Source organism: Hetaerina americana, unplaced genomic scaffold (genome assembly GCF_022747635.1).
Source record: "Hetaerina americana unplaced genomic scaffold, ioHetAmer1.1.p SCAF_20, whole genome shotgun sequence".
Lineage (NCBI taxonomy): Eukaryota > Metazoa > Arthropoda > Insecta > Odonata > Calopterygidae > Hetaerina > Hetaerina americana.
This window is the reverse complement of record NW_027286764.1, coordinates 649675-675456: the sequence shown is the minus strand read 5'-3', so window position 1 is coordinate 675456 and position 25782 is coordinate 649675. Positions and strand designations below refer to the sequence as shown.

The 25782-nt window shown below is 41.6% G+C and overlaps 1 protein-coding gene across 2 annotated transcripts in view; it reads left to right on the top strand.

Annotated features, from left to right (window-relative positions):
- Positions 1-25782, top strand: part of Hipk (Homeodomain interacting protein kinase) — a 105556-nt gene that overhangs the window by 63657 nt on the left and 16117 nt on the right. For both annotated transcript variants that reach the window (XM_071586110.1, XM_071586109.1), the window contains 5 exons: positions 2940-3197; positions 6755-7192; positions 19552-19754; positions 23908-24097; positions 24589-24795. In XM_071586110.1, coding sequence (XP_071442211.1) covers positions 2940-3197; positions 6755-7192; positions 19552-19754; positions 23908-24097; positions 24589-24795 — 1296 coding nt within the window. The remainder of the gene's footprint in view (positions 1-2939; positions 3198-6754; positions 7193-19551; positions 19755-23907; positions 24098-24588; positions 24796-25782) is intronic.

Sequence of the window (25782 nt, the reverse complement as noted above, 5' to 3'; positions counted from 1 at the left end):
GCAGCTAAAGTTGTTCTCAGGATCATAAACAAAAGGATAGAGAGTAGGGCAACTGATTACTTAGGGGATGATCAGTTTGGATTTAGGAAGGGGAGAGGTACACGTGATGCCATTGCAGTAATGAGATTATTAATCGAGAGGAATATAGAACACAACCAGGAGGTATTTGCCTGTTTCGTAGATTTCGAAAAAGCATTTGATAGAGTGAATTGGGAAAAACTAATGAGTATATTGCAGAAAATAAGAATAGATTGGAGGGAAAGGAGGCTAATCCGCAACCTGTACATGTCTCAGACTGCTCAGGTGCGAGTGGGGAACGGGGAGTCCGGTTGGGCAGTTTTAGGAAGAGGTGTAAGGCGGGGTTGCCCATTATCACCGTTGCTGTTCAACCTGTATGCAGAGGAAATGATTAAAGAGGCATGGGAAGAACTGGAGGTAGGAATGAAGATGGGCGGGGAATTCGTAAAATCAGTTAGGTTTGCTGATGACCAAGCTTTAGTTTGTCAGTCAGCCAAGGGGCTGCAAGCATTGCTGAGTGAATTGGAAATTCAGTGCAACAGGTATGGGATGAGAATCAATATTAATAAAACAAAGGTTTTGCAATTTTCTAGAAAGAAAAAGGCCAAGCTTAACATTAAAATAGGAGGGCAAAAACTAGAGCAGGTAGAACAGTTTACGTATCTCGGTAGTGTCTTGGACCAACACGGTCGAAGTAGTAGTGACGTAAAGAGAAGAATTGCGCTAGGCAAAGAGGCTTTCACAAGGATGAGGGAGTTGATGACACGGACTTTGAGTAAGGATGTTAAGAAAAGACTCGTAAAAACTTTGATATGGAGCGTAGCTATGTACGGTGCGGAAACGTGGTCATTGAAGCAGGAGGATAGACGTAGATTGGAGGTTTTTGAAATGTGGGTGTGGAGAAGAATTGAGAAGGTGAAATGGACAGAGAAGAAAACAAATGAGGAAGTACTTGGTATGGTGGGTGAAGAGAGGGGTTTGTTGGGAGCAATCCTATGGAGGCAGGAAAAGTGGATGAAGGGGGTGTTGACCGGCAGTGGGATGTTGAAGACTGTGATAGAGGGTAGAATGTTGGGCAAAAGAGGAAAGGGAAGGAACAGGATAGGGATGTTGGACGGGATGAAGGGAGGAAGAAAGTACTCTAGACATGAAGAGGGACCTGATATAGAGTAGGATGATGGATTTTGTGTTTTGTTAGGAGTAATAAAATATTTGTTTGGTAGTTGTGTCCATCCAAAAACCTACCTTTACCGGTAGATTACCTTAAAAAAAATATATATATATAGTATGTTGAAAAAATAGGAATAGATTGGAGAGTCTGGATGGGCAGTGTTAGGAATATAAATATATGTATATATATGTGTGTGTGTGTGTATATATATATATATATATATATATATATATATATATATATATATATATATATATATATATATATATATATATATATATATATATATATATATATATACATACATATATTTATATTCCTAACACTGCCCATCCAGACTCTCCAATCTATTCCTATTTTTTCAACATACTATATATATAATTTTTTTTTAAGGTAATCTACCGGTAAAGGTAGGTTTTTGGATGGACACAACTACCAAACAAATATTTTATTACTTCTAACAAAACACAAAATCCATCATCCTACTCTATATCAGGTCCCTCTTCATGTCTAGAGTACTTTCTTCCTCCCTTCATCCCGTCCAACATCCCTATCCTGTTCCTTCCCTTTCCTCTTTTGCCCAACATTCTACCCTCTATCACAGTCTTCAACATCCCACTGCCGGTCAACACCCCCTTCATCCACTTTTCCTGCCTCCATAGGATTGCTCCCAACAAACCCCTCTCTTCACCCACCATACCAAGTACTTCCTCATTTGTTTTCTTCTCTGTCCATTTCACCTTCTCAATTCTTCTCCACACCCACATTTCAAAAACCTCCAATCTACGTCTATCCTCCTGCTTCAATGACCACGTTTCCGCACCGTACATAGCTACGCTCCATATCAAAGTTTTTACGAGTCTTTTCTTAACATCCTTACTCAAAGTCCGTGTCATCAACTCCCTCATCCTTGTGAAAGCCTCTTTGCCTAGCGCAATTCTTCTCTTTACGTCACTACTACTTCGACCGTGTTGGTCCAAGACACTACCGAGATACGTAAACTGTTCTACCTGCTCTAGTTTTTGCCCTCCTATTTTAATGTTAAGCTTGGCCTTTTTCTTTCTAGAAAATTGCAAAACCTTTGTTTTATTAATATTGATTCTCATCCCATACCTGTTGCACTGAATTTCCAATTCACTCAGCAATGCTTGCAGCCCCTTGGCTGACTGACAAACTAAAGCTTGGTCATCAGCAAACCTAACTGATTTTACGAATTCCCCGCCCATCTTCATTCCTACCTCCAGTTCTTCCCATGCCTCTTTAATCATTTCCTCTGCATACAGGTTGAACAGCAACGGTGATAATGGGCAACCCCGCCTTACACCTCTTCCTAAAACTGCCCAACCGGACTCCCCGTTCCCCACTCGCACCTGAGCAGTCTGAGACATGTACAGGTTGCGGATTAGCCTCCTTTCCCTCCAATCTATTCTTATTTTCTGCAATATACTCATTAGTTTTTCCCAATTCACTCTATCAAATGCTTTTTCGAAATCTACGAAACAGGCAAATACCTCCTGGTTGTGTTCTATATTCTAATTCTACAATCTAAGAAAATTGGAGCTTCATATACATTCTGTAATAATGCATTTGCATGCATTTTGAATAATGGGTTTGTAATACATATTAAAAAACATTTAAGTTATTTTAACTCCAAAACATCTTGGATTAAGTGATTTTTTGAAGGATATATTTTTCCATCATTATTGGAAAAATTTTATATTTCTGTTAATATTTGTCTTTTGCCTGACAGCACGCAGCAGCCAGTGTCCAGAGGCAGCCTGAAGCAAAGGAAAAATGTGATATCTTGTGTCACTGTGGCAGATAGTGATGAGGAGCACAAAAGCCCAGTGAAGCAAGACCTCCACCAGCAACTCCATTCTGTGCAATCCACGCAGAGCCAGGCTACCTCTGCTATCACACATCCTTCGACATCTTCTCATTCACTTCTTCATCAAACCTATTCCAGCTCACAAGTTGTTCGTGAGATCAAGCATGAACCACAACCTAGGTGAGTGAAACCATAGACTCTGTCCCCACTTTGCTACAAACAATCCCTAATTTATAAATGAGCATAGGGTATGCAGACAGGCTGTGCATGGATTAACTGTCCTCTAAACTGTAAACATTGGTAAGGGTTATGCAGTCGAATAATTATTTGACAGCACTGTATGTATAGTTTTTGGCATCAGGACCAAATATTTTTGATTGTATATTTCATTTTAGGATTTTCTGTGGTAATTAATGTCCATTCATCAACAGACTTCTTATTTATGAAGAATTTTTGGTGACATTCATGAATGGCATTCACTCCTAACCAACTTTCATGGGTGTTCAGATACTTCTAACATTGTCTGACATTGATTTTTTTTATATGTTTAACTTCTTTTGTTTTTATACCTCTCAAATGTTAATGATTGGACTCCTGTTGATCCCAAAAATGCATTCCTGAAGTCACATATGTCGTACAATGTTGTGTTGTTACCAAAGCAATTTCCCTCCTAATCATAGTCGGGGCATTTTACCTGAACTTCAGTGGGTGAAAGAAGTTTATTGTTTTTCTTGCTGTTCATGGATAAAAAATAATTTTCAACCATTACACTAATATTTGTTGTATTACACCAGTTACATATTGTATTATTTGTGGCATGGTATTGTCTTTATTTGACTCAATCCCCAAATCACAATTGTCAACTCAAAGGTTAGTTTGATAACTGAATAGTTTGTCGACTCCGTCAGTTTGAAGCTGTGAGTGAGGTGACTCAGTGAGAAGCCCCTATATGGCCAGTTCCTTTCTTTGTGCCGCCTATGGTTTACCAGGAAGATCTGGTAACCAAAAAATCAGTCAGGTGGTTGAAGCTGAGGGTATCCAGAGGATTTCCTGAGAATCGAACCTGGGCGGTCCAGTCAGTAGCCCAGTCTACTCTCTGTAATACCCTGTCCCCCATGCAACACAATTTGTACTATTCAACTTTAGCCTTTGGTGGCAAACTTGTGAGTGAATACTTTGATTTTTTCCTTCTTTTTCTTCAGATCAGATACAGCCTGTCTAGCTGCTCCAGGCTCATGAGCCAAACTAGCGACACATACCCCAGCTTCCAACTTCTCTAGTCTCTTCAGCTTGTTTACGATATTCAATCTTTTGTGTTTTGCTTTACCACCATACTTCTTTGATAACATTTTTGTCACACTGTTTTACTTCTAGAAGAAGTTGAAATAATTAGGTATGTGCTTTGAAAATTGCAAAAGCACAGGAAAAGAACTTGCCATCTGTTGTGAGTAAGTGTGATGCCACTATGCATTGTGCAGCATATTCCCAAACAAGTTGATAATTTGCTTCGTGCCACACTGGGAATTCATTATTTGAAATACTACTGGGAAAATGATGAAGTATTTGAGCATGAAATCCTTGCAAAGCTAAAGTGATGACAGCAGCAACATAGAATACACCGGTAAGAACCAAATTAGTAACTATGGGACTCGGCCCTATCAGCAGTGTGTCATGGCCGGCAGCAGGAGAGGCAAGGCTTCCATGACCGTCATCTCATGGAACCCATGCAGAGCAAAGCCGACGGCAGCATGGCAGAAGATGCAGAAGGAGAAGACTGAATTAGTTAGAATGGGAACTTGGCATGTTAGGACCATTGTGAGGGCTGGAAAATTAGAAGTTGTTAAGTGAGAGATGGAGAGAGGAAATGTAGAAGTTTTTGGGCTGTGGGAAGTAAGATTGAAGGATCGTGGGGATATAGACAATGATGACTTAGAATATGACTTAGATGAGGATAGGTTAAGTCCAGGCTTACTCAATCGCAGGATAGAAAGGTTATTAACGGAATTGAAACCAAATAGCACTGTGAGGGATTGACAGCATTCCCCCAGAACTGCTAAAAATTAAGGTAAAGGTGGGAGAAAGAATTTTTATGGACTGATGCAATTGTAGCATGTATGAGAAGGAATCTGGCTGGAAGGTTTTGCTAGTTCAGTGTTAGGACCTATTCCAAAAAAGGGTGGAGCAGCAGTATGTGAGGAATACAGAACAAAAAGCTTGATTTTGTAAGTGGCGAAAGTGGTTCTCAGGATCATTCATAAAAGGATGGAGAGATGAGTGAATGGCTACTTAGGAGATGATCAGTTTGGGTTCTGGGAGGGAAGAGGCAGGCATGGTGCCATTGCAGTAATGAGATCACTAATAGAGAGGAGCATAAGAATAAAATCAGGATTTGTCCTTTCCATAGATTTCAAGTGTTTGTTAAGAGTGAATTTGGTTAGAATTAATGAGTATATTGCAGGAAATTGGAGTATATTGGAGGAATAGGGCACTTATCCGCAACCTGTAATGTCTTAGTCTGCTCAAGTACGATTGGTGGATGGTGGGTCAAAATGGGCAGTGTCAATGAGAGGGGTAATACTGGGATGCCCACTGTCACCTGTGCTGTTCTACGTATATGTGGAGGAAATTATTAAATAGGCAAGGGGGAACTGGAGGTAAGAATGAAAGTCAGTAGGGAATTCGTGAAATCAGTCAGGGATGTGGATGATCAAGCTTAAGTTGTCAGTGAGCCAAGGGGTTGAAAACTCTGCTGAGTGCATTGGAAGGTCAGTGCTAGAGGTATAGGATGAATAAATTGAACGAAAGAAAGGTTATGTGGTTTTTAATAAGGAGATAGGCTGTGTTAATTATTAAAGCAGGAGTTCATGAACTAGAGCAAGAGGTACAATTCACTTATCTCGGAAGTGGTTTGGATTAAAACGGTCAAAGTAGTAAGGACATAAGGAGGAGAATTCCGTTAGGCAAAGCTTTCACAAATAGGAGAGAATAAGTGATAGGGACATTGAGTAAGGATTTTGAGAAAAGATTTTTCAAAACTTTTATATGTTGAGTGGTTTTCTAAGGGATGGAAACATGGTCACTGAAGCAGGAGGATAGATCTAGATTGGAGGCTTTTGAAATGTGGGTGTGGAGAAGGACAGTGAAGTGAACAGAAAGGAAAACAAACGAGGAAGTGTGGTGGGCGAGGAGATAGGATTGTTGGAAGAAATCCTAAGGAGGCAGGAAAAATAGATGAACAGCATATTGATTGGCAGTGGGTCTGTATACTAAGGTAGAGGGATGAATGCTAGGCAAACGAGGAAGGGGCAGGAAACTGATGGAGATTTTGGGCCTTTTCAGGCTTGGTGGGTCTTGCAAAGTTTTAAACTGGTTGCCTCAGTCTCATGTAGTCCTGAAATTTTTACGTTAGTACCTATAAAGTCAGAAAATACTGTGATTGGATTATGCTGGCCAACCTTTCAGGAAGACAGAGGCACAAAAGATGCGAATAAATGCAGCTTGTATTTTCCACTCGTTCATTAGGATATGTGTGTGCAATGTGCTTTTCAATGCCTAGGGGTCGTCGTCAAACAAAAGTGCTTGTGCTGAAGTCACCTGTCTAGTGTGGGTAATGAATAATGAACTGTTTTGCTCCTACATTTGTGTTGAATGCTTTAATTATTGCTTTTTAAACCAGGCTGCTGATTAAACAATTATCTTTTTGTGTGTATGTGTGTACGTGTGGTGTGGCCCCGCAGACACAGCCCGTATGAGAACTTTGGACCTGGACCCAACCCTCCGAGCCCATGCCTCTACTGCAGTGCTGGATATGCACAGGCAGCTGCTGCACCCCCCACGCCCTCGATGCCCGTATCGTCTCTCTCTCAGAAGAAGCGCCTGCTGGCCAAGGCACAGTCAGAGTGCTCACGGGAGTCGGGGGAGGTGTCAAGCAGCCGAGCGGAGCACCGGCGGGCACCCAGGCACCAGCACCACCACCACTCGATGACATCCCTGTCAGGACACTGCCATGAGGCATCCATGCCCCCTCCCTCCATGCCCTCTCCCCCATCTCCCCCCTCGGCACCACCCTCGACCAATGCTTATGCCCCTCACCATCCACATCACCACCACCACGTCAGTGTGCATTCCTCTGGGGGCCATCGAGTCAGCAGTCAGGACCACCACATAATCTATGGGTCAGTTGCCTCTCCTCTCAGGAGGAATGGTAGTTTTGTAACACTCCTCCATCGCATCTCAATGCCAATAGCCCTCCCAAAAAAGTGTCCCTAATTGTTTCTTGCATAGCCACAACATTGGTGCCCTTTCCATTCATGCCAGCTTCATGGCAAACTGTTTAAGCCATAGTCTGGAAATGCCGCATTGTATACATGATGCTTTCATGGGCTTAGATTGGTACTGGTCTGACCGGTAGTGGTAGGCCAGTATAGTCCTTTGGTTCTCAGATCCACTGTTTCATGAGACTTTCATTGGAATTGAAGTTGAATTATAAAATATCTGTTTTGGAGGCATTATTAATTGTGCATTGGGCTGTTTTACACTAACTGAAACCTGGCATAAGGGTGTAATATATGTCATAGGGTGTCAAATATCCCATGAAACGTTTTTATATCCTAATATACAGGGTGCGGCAACATAACTCCCTTTTTTATAAAGCAAAATCCCCTTAACAAGGGAAGTAATGTTGCCACTCCCTGTATTACCATGTTGCTCCGTAAACATGCAGTAGATTCTCCAATACCAGGGATGCCCCACAAAAAATTACCTTGCAAATTTCATTATAATTTGGAATCCTAGAAGGTGGCTGTTGATAAACTTATGTTCAAATGTGAATTGTAATAGCATAGTTTTGTCTACCTTGTGTGCTTATGAATGAATCACGTTACCATAAATGTAGTGCCTAAAAACCACTTGAATTGAATATCCACATCCACTGTTTTCTAGTGCTGTTTTATTTGTGTGAATATAGCCTTCCTCACATTTACTTCCGTAAGGGTTTTCGACTCGTCAGAATTCAAAGAATAAATAATCCAGAATATGACCGGTGAACTTAGCTCTGCTTGTAAAATTTCTCACTTTAAATAGTATGAGGCACACTGCACATTCAAAAATATAGAATGTCTTCATATATTTGAGCACTTAGGATACAAATTAGTTTTCATAAACCCACAATGAATTTATTACATTTATGTATATTGATGAAGCATGAAATTTTTCTATTGAAGGTATTATCTCTCCTATATAAAAGAGGAGAAGTGTTCATATCTTGTCTACATAGCTGAAATCATCACTGGTTCACTTCTTTCTTGGGGGGTATTAAAATGCCTGGACAACCCGCAAAATTTTGGGTGACACAAATGATCGGGGGACATGGTTGGGGGTCATTTACATGATGCTCTCAGAGCTGTGCTAGCGTAATGCCCCTTCCCCCCCCCCACTCCCCCACCTTTAGCCTGCCTCAAATGTGACATGTCACCCATGTCCAAACCATAAACATACATTGCAATTACCCCTCTCACAACTCATCCAAACTATCACTTTTATCATGAAAATAACTGTCTCGCTGTCCACACATGAAGTGGAAGTATCAGTTTCTTCTCTGTAAAGAAAGTCATGTAAAGCATCTTCCTCTGTTGACAAAAGCTCCCAGGGCCTATATATTTTGTGTGTAATGTTTGTGGTTTCCAGAATTTTATCATTTTTAATACCAGGAACTAAAAGCTATGATAACAGCTGCAGTTTTTGTCACCAAAAGTCACTCTTGGTTGAATCAACCTACATCCTAGAATTGATTGAACCTAGCTCCCTAAGGTCTTTTATGCATGAGTAAATATGCAATATTTTAATGATAACTAATTTGTACTGTTCACATTAAATGAGTTTGAAATTTTCTGCAGACCTCATCTTAAGGTACAATGCATTTCACCAACTTGCAGCATCATCACCTGATAATGCCGCAGGTCGGTGAAACGCGTTGTACTGTGAAATAAAGTCTGTGGAAAATTACAAACTCATGTAATATGGACATCATACAATTTCACTTATAGAAGCCTGAAAGTGTAAAGTAATTTATACTAATTGTCTAATTCTAATTTATAAATAAGGCCCCGTAATTTTGTGTGATGTGGATATTTTTTCTCTTGTCGTTAAATAACATCAGCTGTATTATTATTAAATAGTTTAGATTAGATAGCTTCAATAGATTGTGTGAATATCGTTCAATAAGTACCCATGTTAGAAATGAAGAAACCATTTTTTCAAAAACAGTTTTTTTATTTTTAACATAGTCCCCTTTTTAAAAGATACACTTCTCCCAACTTTCCGGCCATTTTTTAACCCCTCCAAAAAATAGGATTTGTCGAACTCTCCAAAATACGCCTCTGTCTCAGCAATAACTTCCTCGTTTGAACTAAATTTTTTCCCCGTGAGCCATTTCTTCATGTTAGGGAATAAGAAAAAGTCGCAGGGAGCCAGATCAGGTGAATACGGGGGGTGCGGCAGCAATTCATAACGTAGTTCATGCAGTTTGGCGGCGACAACTCCGGATGAATGTGCTGGTGCATTATTGTGGTGAAGCAGCACCTTCTTTTTCGCCAAATGCGGCCGTGTCTCTTTATTTTTTTTTATCAAAGCAGTCCAATAATTCAATGTAGTATTTCCCAGTGATCGTTCTTCCTTTTTCTAAAAAGTCCATGAGGATGACGCCATTTGCATCCCAAAAAACCATCGCCATGATCTTTCCAGCCGATTGAACCATCTTCGTCTTCTTTGGAGCAGATTCACCGGGAGAAATCCATTGCTTTGATTGTTGCTTAGTTTCTGGTGTGTAATGATGAATCCAGGTTTCATCAATAGTGATAACCTGATGCAAAAACACCTTCGGATCTCGCTTAAATTGCTGCTAACACTGCTTCGAAGTTCACAGCCGATCAGCTTGTTGTCCACTGTGAGCAATCACGTCACCCATTGGGCTGACAATTTTTTCATCGCCAACTTATTATGTAAAATATTAATTGCCGTTCCGGTCGACACACCCACGTCCTCTGCTACTTCGCGCACTTTCGTTCGTTGATCAACGAGAATCATGGCGTGGACCTTATGAATGATTTCCTCGGTAACCACGTCTGCCGGGCGTCCTGGTTGCTCCTCATCAAAAACAGATGTTTGCCCACGTTTAAATTCGTTGAACCAATATCTAGCTGTGGTCATAGATGGCGAAGTGTCCCTATAAACAGCATCCAAGTTTGCTTTTATCTCCTCGCATTTCTTCCCATCCAAAAACAAAAAGCGAATTACCGAACGATACTGCCCTTTTTCAATCTTAGCAAAAATCACGAAATACGTCTTACTCGAATGGCTGCCAAATCCAAACAAACCTTTAAATTAGTCTGATATTTGTTTCACCATCGTTTAATAGATGGCAGCACACGATGATAACATAAACTTCCCTCAGTAATGCCCTTTGTCGTCTAACACAGATACTTATTGAACCGCCCTCATAGAACCTTGACATGGTGGAAGGGCTGGTGTGTTCTGATGGTTCCTAGAGCTGTGCTGGTGGGAGGAATGATATTTGCATGCCAGACCAGCACCCATGCCAGATAGGTCAAAGGTTGAGATCCAGGCAAAAGGTAGTCCACACAGCATCTGTTCCTCAGCGAGGAGGCTGCAAAGGCATCTACCCCAGTGGGAAGGCCATTGAGTTATCACGTTAAAAATATTATTGACAAAGGCAATGGGAAAGCACCTTCATAAAACCCCAAGATTCCCCTATTGGGCAGTAGAGAGGAACTGGCTACTACGACTCGGCCGAATCATGTGTGTGCCTTGTTTGGCAGCGGGAGAGGCAAGGCTTTGACAGTCGTTATCTCATGAAAGCCTTGCAATGCAAAACAGACAGCAGCAGCACAAGAGACGCAGAAGAAGAAGGTCAAATAAGTTAAATAGGAACTTGGAATGTAGGGATAATGTTGAGGACAGGAAAATTAGAGAATATAAATATAGAGTGATGGAAAGGGGAAATAAAGATGTTTTAGATCTATGCAAGGTGAGATGGAAGGTAGCAGGAATTACTGGAGTAATAGTTAGAGAGTAATATACAGCAGAGGGGACAGATACAAGGGGGGGTTGCCATAATATTGAATTAAAAGTGATGAAGAAGCCTAGTCAACATACATGTACTGCAAGCAACGGATAGAATATCACTACTGGAGATAAAAGCAGAACTGACAAATTTGGTCATTGTTCAGGTAAACATGCCACCAGGCAATCATAAGGAGGAAGAGGTTGATAGGACATAAGATCAGTTAGAGGACATAATCACGTGTGTTCCTGCAGGGAAATATTTGATAGTGATGGGGGATTACAGAGCAACGGTAGGCAAAGGAAGAGATGGTGATAAGGCAGGGGATTACTGTTTAAGCCCAAGGAATGACTGCAGGGAGAAAACGATTCAGTTCTGCAAGAGACACGAGCTTATCATCACCAACAGTTGGTTTAGACACCACAAAAGTTGTATTTATAATTGAAAAGTGCCAGGTGACTCAGATTGGCATCAGTTAGATTATATTATGGCTAGGTACAGACTTAGGAACAGCGTGATCAATTCAGTCTCCCGAGAGTGCATGTGGACTCAAAAAGATAAGGCAGGGGCAACGGTTAGGTAATGGATTTAAAAGTACTGACTGGAATGATGAGGAAGGAGTATCAGGCGCCTGTAGAGAAAATCATGGATGGGGAAAAAGCTGAGTTCTACTGAGGAAAAAATAGGAATTCATCAAAATATTGATATTGAGAGCCACCAAAGAAACTATAGGACTTGTTAATGGGAAAAGGGCAAGGAAACCATGGATCACTAAAGAGATGATAAGAAAGGTAGATGAGAGAAGGAAGTGGAAGAATGTAAATACAGAGTTAGGCAGAAGGAAGTACAAAGAGTTGAATAATAAATTGAGAGGGTTAACAAATAAAGCAAAAGAAGCATGGTGGAAGACGCAGTGTGAGGATATTGAAAGTTTGTGGAGGAAGGGTGAAATTGGGGTACTATACAGCAAAGTTCAATCACTATCGGGAAGTAAGAAAGGGAGATCTGTGCTAACAGTTAGAGATTAGTCGGGTAAGATAATAGTTGACTTATGAAAGATCCAAAAGAGATGGAAGGAATTTTAAGAAGAACTGAATGGTAAAGAACTTAGGCCAACAAGCTTAGACATAGAAAGAGAAAATGTCATCGACGAAGATAGCTTAGGTCCAGGCATTCTCAATAATGAGATAAAGAGGGCATTAGCAAAAATTCCACTTGCCAACAGCGTCTAAAAAATAATTAGTTCCATTTAATTGCATGCTCTTCCACTAACCTTGTGTGTTTTGTTATTATAACCTACTCTTTCCGAATGACCTCATTTGTGTTCTGTTCATCTGTTTTTAAGTCTCCCTTTCAATCCCTCGTCCCTCTCCGCGGGGAGAAATTCCTGCTACCTGCAACGTTGGGTCGCATTCCCTGCCTTTTACAGTCTCTTCGGGGGGTAGAGTGTTTTGTAGTGCATGTTCATGTGGTAGTGATGTTTCACATTCTTGCTTGTTGTGTCCTGGCTTGCGTGTTGTAGGATGGCTTTCGTGCTGCATCCCGGGGTGCAGTTTTTTGTTGTTTTGCGGTATATGTGTTTGCATGAGTGTTGGATGAAGGGATTGTTGCATGAGTGTGTGCGCTGCTGTGGGTGTAATTTTCCACGTTGTTGTTTTGCATGTTGTATTGTTCCTTTTTACGGTTGTTGACCTAATACCCCCTGCCACACGCCCTTGTGGCGGCTTGCGGGGTATTATGAAGATGTAAGGGAGATGAAATGAAATAAAGCCGTGGGATTGGACAACATTCCTGTGGAATTACTGAAATGTTTGGGAAAATGTGGGTGGAAGAGGCTGTATGGACTGATTGGTAGCATCTATGGGTAAGGAATCTGGCCAGAAGAACTTCTGAGATCACTCATAGTTCCTATTCCGAAAAAGGTAAAGGCTACATTTTGTGAGGACTACAGAACAATGTTTGGTTTCTCACACAGCTAAAGTAGTTCTCAGGATAATCAACAAAAGGATGGAGACCAAGGCAAATGATTACTTACGGGCTCATCAGTTTGGGTTTAGGAAGGGCTGAGTCATGCAGGTTACCATTACAGTAATGAGATCACTGATTGAGAGGAATATAGAAAACAATCAGGACATATTTGCCTGTTTTGTAGATTTTGAAAAGGTATTTGATAGAGTGTATTAGGAAAAACTAATGATTGTATTGCAGAAAATAGGAATAGATAGGAGGAAGAGGAGGCCAATCCGCAACCTGTACATGTCTCAGACTGCTCATCTACATCTACATCTACATAATACCCCGCAAGCCGCCGCAAGGGCGTGTGGCGGGGGGTGTTAGGTCACCAACCGTAAAAACGAAAAATACCACATGCAAAAAACAACACGGAAAATTACACCCCAGCAGCGCACACACTCATGCAAAACTCCCTCCATCCAATACTCATGCAAACACATACACCGCCAAACAACAAAAAACTGCACCCCAGGATACAGCACGAAAGCCATCCTAAAACACGCAAGCCAGGACACAACAAGCAAGAATGTGAAACATCACTACCACATGAAAATGCACCACAAAACACTCAACCCCCCAAAGAGACAGTAAAAGGAAGGGAATTCGACCCAACGTTGCAGGTAGCAGGAATTTCCCCCCGCGGAGAGGGACGAGGGATTGAAAGGGAAACTTAAAAACAGATGAACAGAACACGAATGAGGTCATTCGGAAAGAATGGGTTATTATAACAAAACACATGTGGAGGAGCATGCATTTAAGTAGAACTAATTATTTTTTAGACACTGAAGGGTGGCAAGTGGAATTTTTACTATCTATAATCCTACAGTTGCTATCCCGTATTGTCCGTGGGAAGAAGGAGTCCTTGAGTCGGCTAGTCCTGTCATCTATTTCCCGAATTTTATATGCATGATCCAAGCGACCAATGTATGTAGAAGTACGAATAATCTGCGAGACCTCGGTGCTGAAACATGCGGATCTGAATTTATTTAATAATTTCAGTCTTGCATTGAATCGTCTCTCTTCTAATGATTCCCACCCCAAATCCATGAGCATTTCGGTAACGCTCAGGTGCGAGTGGGGAATGGGGAGTCCGGATGGGCTGTGCTAGGAAGAGGTGCAAGGCAGGGTTGCCCATTCGAACCGGTGCTGTTCAACGTATATGTGGAGGAAATGATTAAAAAGGAATTTGGAAGAACTGGAGGTAGAAATGAAAGTCGGAGGGGGATTCATAAAATCAGTCAGGTTTGCTAATGACCAAGCTTTCATGTGTCATTTAGTCTAGAAATTACAAGTATTGCTGAGTGAATTGGAAATTCAGTTTGATAAATATGGTATGAGAATCAATATCAATAAAACAAGATTATTCCATTTTCGTAAGAGATGAAGGCTAAGCTTAACATTAAAGTAGGAGAGCAATACCTATAGCTAGTGGAACAGTTGGAACAGAACAGTATCTCAGCATTGTTTAGCACCAAAATGGTGAAAGTAGTGGTGGCACAGAAGAGGGGATTGTTGGGAGAAATTCTAAGGAGACAGATAAAGTGGATACTGAGCATATTGATTGGTAGTGGGATGTTAAAAGGTGTGATAGAGGGGAAAATGTTAGGCAAACAAGGAAAGGGCAGGATGAGGATAAGGGTGTTGGACGGGAAGAAAGTGTACATAAATGAAGATGGATTTTGCTGTGGAGGAGGATATTGGGTTGTGCTTTGTTAGGAGAGAAAAGATTGATTTGGCAGTTGTGTCCATCCAAAACCTACCTTAACTGGTAGATTACCTATAATAATAGTACAGATAACCTATATTTAAATAAAATAATATTTCAATATCAGATAGGAACATTTAAGTATGTTGGAGAGCAGTCGTAACCCGACATTGTGTCATTGTATCAGAAAACTGCTCTAGAAAATTATCACCATTTATCTGAGCTTAAGCTCTCTTTTATTTAAATAAAATTTCGATTTATTAGTTACCTTAATAGGAAGGTAATTAAAAAAGTTCTCAGAATGGAATTGAAGTAAACGAATTACCTCGGTGAAACTTTTTTATTTATCAATGTAGTCTTCCTGTACACAAATGCACTTGGTACCCAGTGATGTTCCAATGTCTTGATCTCATCTCGAAAGTTAGATTTTCTTCAGGCTTACAAAATACTCGTCTACTTTGGTTGTTAGTTCTATATGACCTTCTTCCTTGGCAAGCCTGGCCTTTTTTCATGCATATTTTGCTGTAGTTGGCCGAGGAGGTTAGCGTAGCATTGTCCAGTAATTGTTTGACCAGTGGGAAGATATCTATTAGCAGACTCCCCTTCGCATTCCAGAAAACTGAAGCCATCATCTTTATTGCCTTTGCTTTCTTTGGTGGTGGTGAATCAACATGTTTCCACTGCTTTGACTGCTGTTCTGTCTCTGGGCTATAGTAGTGGACCCAAGTTTCAACTATTGTCAGAAACTGGAACAGAATATGTTGTTTCCATGTAGGCTTCCGCGGAGATTTTTGACGTAGGAAGTGGTTCTTTCGGGTTTTCTTCTGCGTGTATCCATTTTCCGGACAATATTTCGCCAACGTTCCAGTTGTCTTCCTCAGGTCCACTGTAGTGCCGATGCAGGTTTTGGTCCAATATATATACCCTCCGTTTGGCGCCTTTTTTGTGGAGGTGTGTTCGGATTCGTTGAAATCCTTGAGGACACGTTTCCACGCGCTGGCGAGGGGGTAGCCGTCCTCGCGGTTGAAATTTCTGGGCGTTTTTGCAATTTCAGTTGCCTCTCTGATAATCCTTGGATAGTAGCGGCCTTCTTCATTCAAAAAGTGGCGTTGTCAAACTCAATATTATGTGTCGGTCCACTCCAATGATGTTCAGCCACCGCTGACTGCTGGAACTGTCTGTTTTGTACGACCCTTCTGTGTTCTGACTCGGCATTTCAGCGCTCTTGATGTTTGGCCGATGTAGGAGTTGCCGCAGCTGCATTTGATTTGGTAGATTCCTCCAGAGATATCTTTTGGGAGGCGGTCTGTCGCATTGACGAGGATATTGGCCATTTTGGTTACGCATTTGACCCTGGCCAAGACGTTGTGTTTCTGGAGGGCCCTCGCAATTTTTTCTGTTGTTCCGGCGACGTACGGCAGGATAGCGTGTGCCCTCGCCTTTTCCTTAGGGCTAGTCTCGTCGGTCCTCTCCAGGGCCATCCGCTTCTTTTCCTCCATCCTGTGCATTATCTTCAGAATGTTGTCACGCCGGAAGCCATTCATCTGGAACATTTCCAGTAATGTTGTTTTTCTTTTCCAATGGAGGCAGCATCAGAGAGAGAGCATGCTCGGTGGAGTAAGGTTTTAATTACTCTGGCTTTTTTGTTGAGGGTGGTGATGGGAGTCTGCATGGAGATATTGGTCTGTATGGGTCTTTTTCCAAAAAACGGAGTGTCCCAAAGACCCATTTTCTTTTTTCTCGACCAGGACATCCAGAGTGAAAAAGTACGAACGCCTCCATGGCCTTCAACACCCTGAACTGGAGTCTCATGACCCTGAAAAGGACCGTACAGTCGTGAACCTAACTGACATTCATCTGAGTGATGCGGCCATCAGCGTACTTTCCAAGGGACTGAACTTTGCCGTTGCTCCCGCCCACCTACCTAAAGAAGAACTAGTGACCGAAGTCGAATACGCTGTCCGGAAGCTACATAAGGAAGAGGCCGAGGAACTTCGAGGAGAAGTAAGCCGTATACTGCTCAATGCTAAAACTCCTAAAGCCAACGTCACCCGAGAGGAGAGGAAAGCCTTGAGAGATCTCCGGACGAATGACGACATTATAATCACTCCAGCGGATAAAGGGAACGCAACGGTGTTGATGAAGAAAGATGACTACAATAGAAAAATCAAGTCTCCTGAACGATGAGACTTACTCGGAAGAAAAACGGGATCCCACCTCCAAGATCCAAAAAGAGATTAAGCAAATAATTACACAGTCTTCGATCCCTCCAGAAGAGAGACGGCGGATCGTCGAATCGGCTCCCAAACCACCTAGATTGTATGGCCTACCTAAGATCCATAAGCCAGGTGTCCCTTTACGACCCATCATGAGTGCCATAGACTCTCCATGCCACAAACTCGCCAAATATTTGGCCCAGCAACTCTTACCGTTCTCTGATAAGTCGTCAACGCACGTGAAGAACTCCGCTCACTTCATTGAGATTATAAAAGAGGCCAAAATAAGCAAGGAGGATATTTTAGTGAGTTTTGATGTAGTTTCTCTCTTCACAAGCATCCCGATCGGTGAAGCAGTAGAGATTATCAAATCGCTCGCGAGTGACGGCCTCCTGGAAGACATCCCAAAGAAGGTTTCGGTCTCCGTTTTTTGGAAAAAGACCCATACAGACCAATATCTCCATGCAGACTCCCATCACCACCCTCAACAAAAAAGCCAGAGTAATTAAAACCTTACTCCACCGAGCATGCTCTCTCTCTGATGCTGCCTCCATTGGAAAAGAAAAACAACATTACTGGAAATGTTCCAGATGAATGGCTTCCGGCGTGACAACATTCTGAAGATAATGCACAGGGTGGAGGAAAAGAAGCGGATGGCCCTGGAGAGGACCGACGAGACTAGCCCTAAGGAAAAGGCGAGGGCACACGCTATCCTGCCGTACGTCGCCGGAACAACAGAAAAAATTGCGAGGGCCCTCCAGAAACACAACGTCTTGGCCAGGGTCAAATGCGTAACCAAAATGGCCAATATCCTCGTCAATGCGACAGACCGCCTCCCAAAAGATATCTCTGGAGGAATCTACCAAATCAAATGCAGCTGCGGCAACTCCTACATCGGCCAAACATCAAGAGCGCTGAAATGCCGAGTCAGAACACAGAAGGGTCGTACAAAACAGACAGTTCCAGCAGTCAGCGGTGGCTGAACATCATTGGAGTGGACCGACACATAATATTGAGTTTGACAACGCCACTTTTTGAATGAAGAAGGCCGCTACTATCCAAGGATTATCAGAGAGGCAACTGAAATTGCAAAAACGCCCAGAAATTTCAACCGCGAGGACGGCTACCCCCTCGCCAGCGCGTGGAAACGTGTCCTCAAGGATTTCAACGAATCCGAACACACCTCCACAAAATAGGCGCCAAACGGAGGGTATATATATTGGACCAAAACCTGCATCGGCACTACAGTGGACCTGAGGAAGCCAACAGGAACGTTGGCGAAATATTGTCTGGAAAATGGATACACGCGGAAGAAAATCCAAAAGAACCACTTCCTACATCTAGAATATGTTGTTGGTTGCTCTTAATTGGGGTCAAACAGTTTTTGGAAATTTCCTTTCTGATGCATTTGTGATCATGCGTCAAGAATCGCAGCATCCATTTGGCAGAGAATTTACTCATATTCAATTCCACTGCTAAAATGTGATATGCTCATTCAGATGACATTCCCCCAGCTTCACTGATTACTTGCATTTTCAGTCAGTGATCCTCCATGACCATTTTATGCACTTTTGGAATTATTTCTTGGGTTGTGTCAGATTTTGGCTGACCACTCTACAGGTCATTATCTAAGCCGTCCTGACCAAATTTAAACTTGTATGTCCCCTTCACTTGGCATCAGTTGAATATGAAGGATCAGAGTCCCCCAGAGTGTTCTGAAAGTCTGAATGAATTTCCTTTGCTTCCATACCTTTCTTTATCAAGTATTTAATGACTGCTCGGCCCTTAAGTTTTTCTATCTTCACAAATCACCACATGGGAAGAACAACAGAGAGGCCAACACCACAAATCTATTCCCAGAGGACTAATGCATTACATTTACTCTTCAAGTATTTCCTATTACACTGTGGGAAACTCTTTGTGCTAGTGCTGACATCTGGTGGTGATTCGAACAAGAACATTTCGAACTACCCTCGTAAAAGCATTATCATTGTCTTTTTTAAGGTTTTTATGAATTAGTACAGGCTCAATATTTGGAGAAAATTGGTGATATATTTTAAAAAATTAGTGCGTTTCAAATTTAAATGGGATCTTTTTTTATTCTATGGAGCTCCAGTGTTTCAGATAAAGTCATTAAGAGGTTGATGGCATTCAACAGTGCCGAAGATTAGAGAGAAAATATTCCATGGGATTACATTTGTTAAAACCCCAGATAATCTGGATAACCCCCGGAGCCATGTGTTCCGGATTGATTGAGGGTGTATTGTATTTATTTCCAATTATATTGTTTGTAAAAGTGTTGAGCATGATGTGCCTTGGTTTTTGAATTGGGTGATCATGGTGGGAGTCTGCCGACACTCTAGCCCGTCATTTCCATTTTGCTCTCGGGTTTACTCGAAGAGCATCATTAGTGCTCCCAGAGGGAGTGCTGGTGTGGGAGGGTGGCCTGCTGCAAATGGTGTTTGGCAGGGGTGGCTCCAGTGCCCCCTCTGGCAATGGCCCTTTCTGTGTGTCCCACAGGGATCAAATGGCTCCCCCTCCACCTGCTGCCCACGCCCGTGATGTTCCCACCGCTGCACCACCTCCAGCTGCCCATCACGACATTGGGCCTGCACCTCCCACTTCCATAGTTGTGGCAGCCCACAAGCGAGAGACCACACAGGACCACTTGGTCCCTGTGGCTCATCGAGAATTCTATGCCCAGTCATCAAGTATTCTCACAGGTGGGTGGCACTTTTTCTCTTTAAGGAGGACGTACTCTTAATTGCACAACTAGAATGGGTTATTATTAGGTAATATTGTTACTTTTTCACCCACCACATTGCCTTCACTTGTTGAGCATACAATCAATTTTATTAATAACTGCGCAAGTCATAGCAATAGTCTAACTGCAGGCATCAAGCAAAAATGCAATGGGCGTTTTACCAGTGGATTTCAAGGAATCCTTACTACTTCAACTCTTTCTTGGAAATGAAAAATGGTAACTTTGTGATTCCACTGAAATTTGTTACGATAAAACCAATGTTCAATGCCACCTGAACCTGGGAAAACTTGATTAATCTTGAGGTGCCAAAAAATGATTCTCTCTTAAAATTACCTATGAAACCTTCCTCAGAAAGAGGCCATGCATGAGTCTCTAACTTTCACCACATTCATGTAAACTCTCCTGATTAACAACGTCTGAAAGTCATTTCGGGTAATTTCTAGGTTCATATATTGTGATGGCTGCAGAGATGCATACATTTATATGGAGGCATATGACTATAATGTAAAATGTCTTTAACAATGTGCACCTCTCTATGTATGCCCTACTACCTTGATCAAAAAGTTCCCGGAATAACCACCGTGTGGCGCTCCCATCGTTCCGATTTGAGTTCTGTTTTTTTTGTTAAATTGGTACATCTGTTGTTGATATTCCCTTTAAATCTTAGTGACATAACTTGACATTTGCAAAAGTTACGGTCGGTTTTCGGTATGTCCATCAGTGCTTCCTGCGATTTTTCCATTACTTCCTCTCGGCTGCTAAAACGCGTTCCCCGTAATGGTTTTTTAACTCGATTGAACAGAAAGAAGTCACAGGGAGCCAAATCAGGTGAATTCGGTGGCTGTTGGATGGTATTTGTTGCATTTTTCGTCAAAAAATTACGAATAATGATAGCACTGTGCGACGGTGCGTTATCATGGTGCAAAATCCACGAGTTTTCTGCCCACATTTCTGGTCTCTTTCGGCGAATTGCTTCACGCAAACGTCTCATAACGCCCAAATAATACTCTTTGTTTACTGTCTGGCCTTCTGGCAAAAATTCATGATGCACTACACCGTTGTAATCCATGAAAACCGTCAGCATTGCCTTATTTTTTGACTGAAAACGACGTGGTTTTTTTGGTCTCGGCTCATTTGGTGAACGCCATTCACTTGCCTGATGTCTGGATTGCGTGTCGTACTCATAAACCCACGTCTCGTCTCCAGTAATGATCCTTTTGATGAATGTGGGATCGGATTCAGCCTCGCAAATCATGTCTTTTGCGACGTCAACACGGTCTCTTTTTTGCATGAAATTGAGGTCTTTTGCTGCTACACGACGGAAACCCAAATCATTAACCACAATGTCTTGGGCGGATCCATAGGCAATGTTCAAGTCCTCCGCTATTTCTCTGATGGTTAATTTGCGGTTATTGACCAACATTTCTTTTACTTTATCAATTTTTTCACCGACTTTCGATGTCGATGGTCTGCCACTGCGTTCATCATCTTCGATTGACTCACGACCACTTCTGAACCGCTCGTGCCACTGGTAAACGACCGTTTTTTTAGAGAATCGTTGCCGAAACACTTTTCCAACATTTCCAACGTCCGTGCGCCCCTAAATCCGTTTTTTACGCAAAATTTAATACAAGTTCGTTGTTGCAAATTTAAATCCATTTCTGAAATTGTAAAAAATCGCCAACACACACAGAGATAGATGTACTCTTGGCTACGTAACTTTTGCAAATGTCAAGTTATGACACTAAGATTTAAAGGGAATATCAACAACAGATGTACCAATTTAACAAAAAAAACAGAACTCAAATCGGAACGATGGGAGCGCCACACGGTGGTTATTCCGGGAACTTTTTGATCAAGGTAGTATGTATTAGAGAAAAATTAGTCATCTGTCAACATATTCTTAGTCTGACATCATGACCTAGACATAGGTCTTTCATCAGCCTTGTTTCCCTTCATTCAAATCCATGCTTTTTCAAAATCACTATTAATTCATCCCTTCTGACTACATAAAAAGCTTTCTTTAAGTCATTGAGTATAATGTATGCTTTTTGTTTGTTTCCCTGTTTCTTTCACCAAATACTCTCAGCAGACATATTGCATCTCTTGTCTCTACCCCTCGTCTCCCATCACATGCTGTAGTTACCCATTAAATCTTCTATTGATCATTTGAATATTATTTTAGCCACATGTGATATCAGGCTTATTATTCTGTGTTCCACATATTTCCTGCTATTTTTCTTCTTTTCTATTGGGACCATTACTGTTTGCTTGAAGTCTTCAGGCCATTACCCCTTTTTAGAAATCTCGTTGCTCTTATTTGTTAATTCTTTCTTTCCTTTCTTGTTGAGAACTGTCAGTAGTATAGCAGTAATTCATTAGCTCCTTTTTTTCCCATTTCTTTTATAAATGCTTCTACTTCACATTTCAAGCATGTCATACCCTTTTCCGCCATCGACCACCTTTTTTACTTCCTCCAGTTCCAATTTACTGTTTGTGGGTCTTTTCTCGGATTCAATCAATAATTCTATGCATTCATTCTACCTGGTCATTACCTCCTCTGGTTCAATAATAGTTTTATCATCTTTGACTTCTATCTTAATGCTGGGTCATACTTTTCTTATAAATTTCAGGTCACTTACATCATATCATATCTTACTTCCTTATCTGATTGTCCTATCCCGCTGCACTTATCACATCCGTATTTATTTGGCCTTATCTGTTTCTCTTCGGAGTTAGTTAATATCTCCTCTATTCTCTTCTACTTTCTTCTGTGTTTGTATATGTCCAACTTCTTCTTTCCTCCATTTTGTCAAGCATCTTGCTTATGATCCATTCTTGTCTTACTTTTCCAGTAATAGTTTTTCCATTTCCTCAGATTTTCCTGATTCCTCTAGCTTTCCAGTGTCTAATTTCTCTTTTGTACTTCCTTGCCATGTCTTTTTCAGCTTTGCACATAACTCACACAAAAGTTCATTGACTGCCCAACCGGGCAAGTATGAACCGTCCCGGTGAGTGAAGTCCCACTTTTACCAGTCATTGTACATAAGAAACGCATGGCATTGAAGAAAGAAACATGGCTGAGGTGGAAGTGCGGTTTGTGAGAAAGTGAAACTTAAAACTAGGAATAAAATATGAATTCTTAATCTAACAAGAAAGGAAAGCCGACTGGGAACGGCTTTTTACAAACTAGAAAAAAAAGTACGTCACTAACAGCACTAACTGCCCACCGGCACACTCTGAGCATAGAGTGGTACAAAAAGGAAGCAGAGGCAAGGGTTGCCGATTCCCTACAGCGGGAAATTACACTTGGGCAAGAGGAAGCGGGTGATAGCAAGACCGTGAAGCGGATAAAATAATACTAAAATAACTTAGAGGACAGAGGAAGAGATCCTTCCGGCCGTGAAGCGGCTTAATACTATGAAGAAAATTTAAAATTAAAAGACATAGTAAAGACTCATAGGCGAGTAATATCTGTAGGCAGTGTATAAGTGTGTTTCCCTCCGGGATCATACGCAGACTTGTGCAAAAGGAAGGAATGCAGGGTCCGACCGTTCGTATTTGTCCTGGAACAATACCACATCGTGTGGTGCGAATTCCAGTCTCCTATGTACAAGCCATTCTTTTGCGGTGAAACCATCCGCGAAAGATCACTTTTTGTCAAACAATATGCCTTGCCTATGCATTGGTAGATGGAGAATATATTAAGGTCACCCTGTGTGGTATGGACTGCAATACCAAGAGCTTCGATACAAGAGAGAATGGGAACATCAAGAAGAGAGTGCGGAAGATCGCAGCAAACTAGAGCAGCAACCCCTCCACCTTGTGAGTTACGATTGAGTCTGTGTGTAAAGTAATGCGGTGAATAGAATGAGAGGTGGGGATTGAGCAATGTTTCCTGTAGAAGTATGACGTCAATATGGTGCTGGGCGGCGTAGTGAAAAAGTTCATGTTTTTTGTTCGCAATGCCATGGCAGTTCCATGCAAGGACTTCCATGTTTACCCATGGTAAATCAGGAATGCATCATAGATTTTGGTAACTCTACCCCTTAAGAAAGGATTACTCTTATGTTTGCAATGGTTTAACCAATTAGTTTTTTGCATTTTCTCAGGCCGCAAGGACTATATTCAGCCTCCGGCAGCACATTCAAACCGTGAGATTCCTGTGGCTGTGAGGGAAGTTCAAGCACCTCCACCGAGTGCCCAGCAACACCTGCTTGGTGCTCCTGCCACCTCGACATCCAAAACATGGGCCTCTTCCTCCTCTAACTCTTCCCATGCTACCCTGCACCAAAGCTATGGGTAAGTGGTCAGCACTGCACACTTGTCACTCAACAAGTGTCGATGAGTGTGATCCTCACAGGTGATTGGCTGTACAGTAGAGTTTCTAAGGAATGGAGAAAATATATCTTTGAGAGTTCTTATTTATTTTTTTTGACTGAAAAAAATTTATTTAAACTGATAAGCCTTTATGCTTCATGAAGTACCAATGTAGTCATTCATCAAGTGTCGGCCTCAGTTGCTAACAGTTGACCAAAGCATAAATAATGTGGCATATTCCAAAGCTGTTTCAGAAAAGGTCAATGAGCTGTAGTTGTCATTTCATCACTATGGACATGGATACACCACTAGACCCATGAAATCAAATAACTTTACAAGCTATGTGTTGCCCCACTGAAGGAATCACCTTCACCAATGAAGGTGAAGATGATTCCTTCAGTGGGGCATGTTACAGTGATTGTTTTGTAGGATTGAAAAGGATAGTATGACATGAAGTATTGGGTGTGTTGCAGGCGACATGTGACAACCCATCCCTCACCGCAGCCAGCTACACATATCCCTGGAACGACACGTCTCTCCCCCCGCCATCCCCTCGCAGCTGCAGGCCAACCCCTTTACCACCAGCCAGAGCTCTATCGACATCCTACCGTCTATGTGACCAACACACAGCAAGCTTACCTCCCTACTGGGCATCAGGTCACCCCCTTCCCACCGACCGGGTGAGTACTGCAATAAGTACAAGTAAGGCTAGACGACCTAATCCATGGATCCATTCAAATTCTCATGATATGCAGCACATTAATCATTTATCCAGACTGGGATACAAGCCCAGATTCTATGATATCCGGGCAAGTGCTTTTAGTCAATTAAGCTACTGAGATGTCCTCAATAGTGTTTTTGGTCCAGGTTTGAATCTTAGTGTAGGTGGATGATAGCTATTCTTACCTTATTTTACAATTTCTTTAAATCCAGCATTGTATTCTTGGTGAAATGAATGAGTTAAGGCATGAACTAAATGTTCGGGAGAAATGCAAATTGAATGAAACTTTAACACTTATTCTTAAGAAGCACGAAAGAAGAAGCGGAGAGACTTTGCATATAAATATACATATTAATACTTTTTTGTGATAATACTAATATTTTTTTTAATAATTTAAAAATTCTTTGCTTTAATGGTAAATTGGGTGTAAATACTTAGAATATGAGTTATTTCCTGTTAGTATGCCAGTCTTTTTGATTATTCCTACATGCTTTACAAATGGATTTCCACAAATTATCGGCCTCGAGTATCTCTCAAAACGTACATTCTTGTTTGGAGCTAGAATTAAGGGAAAGAGAACCATGGAAAATGGTTAAATAAATATTTCAATAGATCAAGGCAAAAATGTAGCGAGTTGATGTACCCATTGTCTCCCTGATCCAGATTAGTTTCACTGCCCCGCACGCACATCCACGCACATTTTCTGCGCATCTGCGCACGATCACTACGTTGCTAAGTAAATAATCATTCATGTTACGAAGTTACATTGCTTAAATATACTGGAAAATTGGTGAAAATTAAGAATAGGTCAAGGTTAAACCGTAACATACTTGTTGTTTCTTTCAGAGTTTTACTTCATTGCTGTCATGGCGAATAGCTGCACACAAATGTTTTTCTGTTTACATTTTCTAAGCAATTCAATGATTGACAAAAAAAATAAAACTGA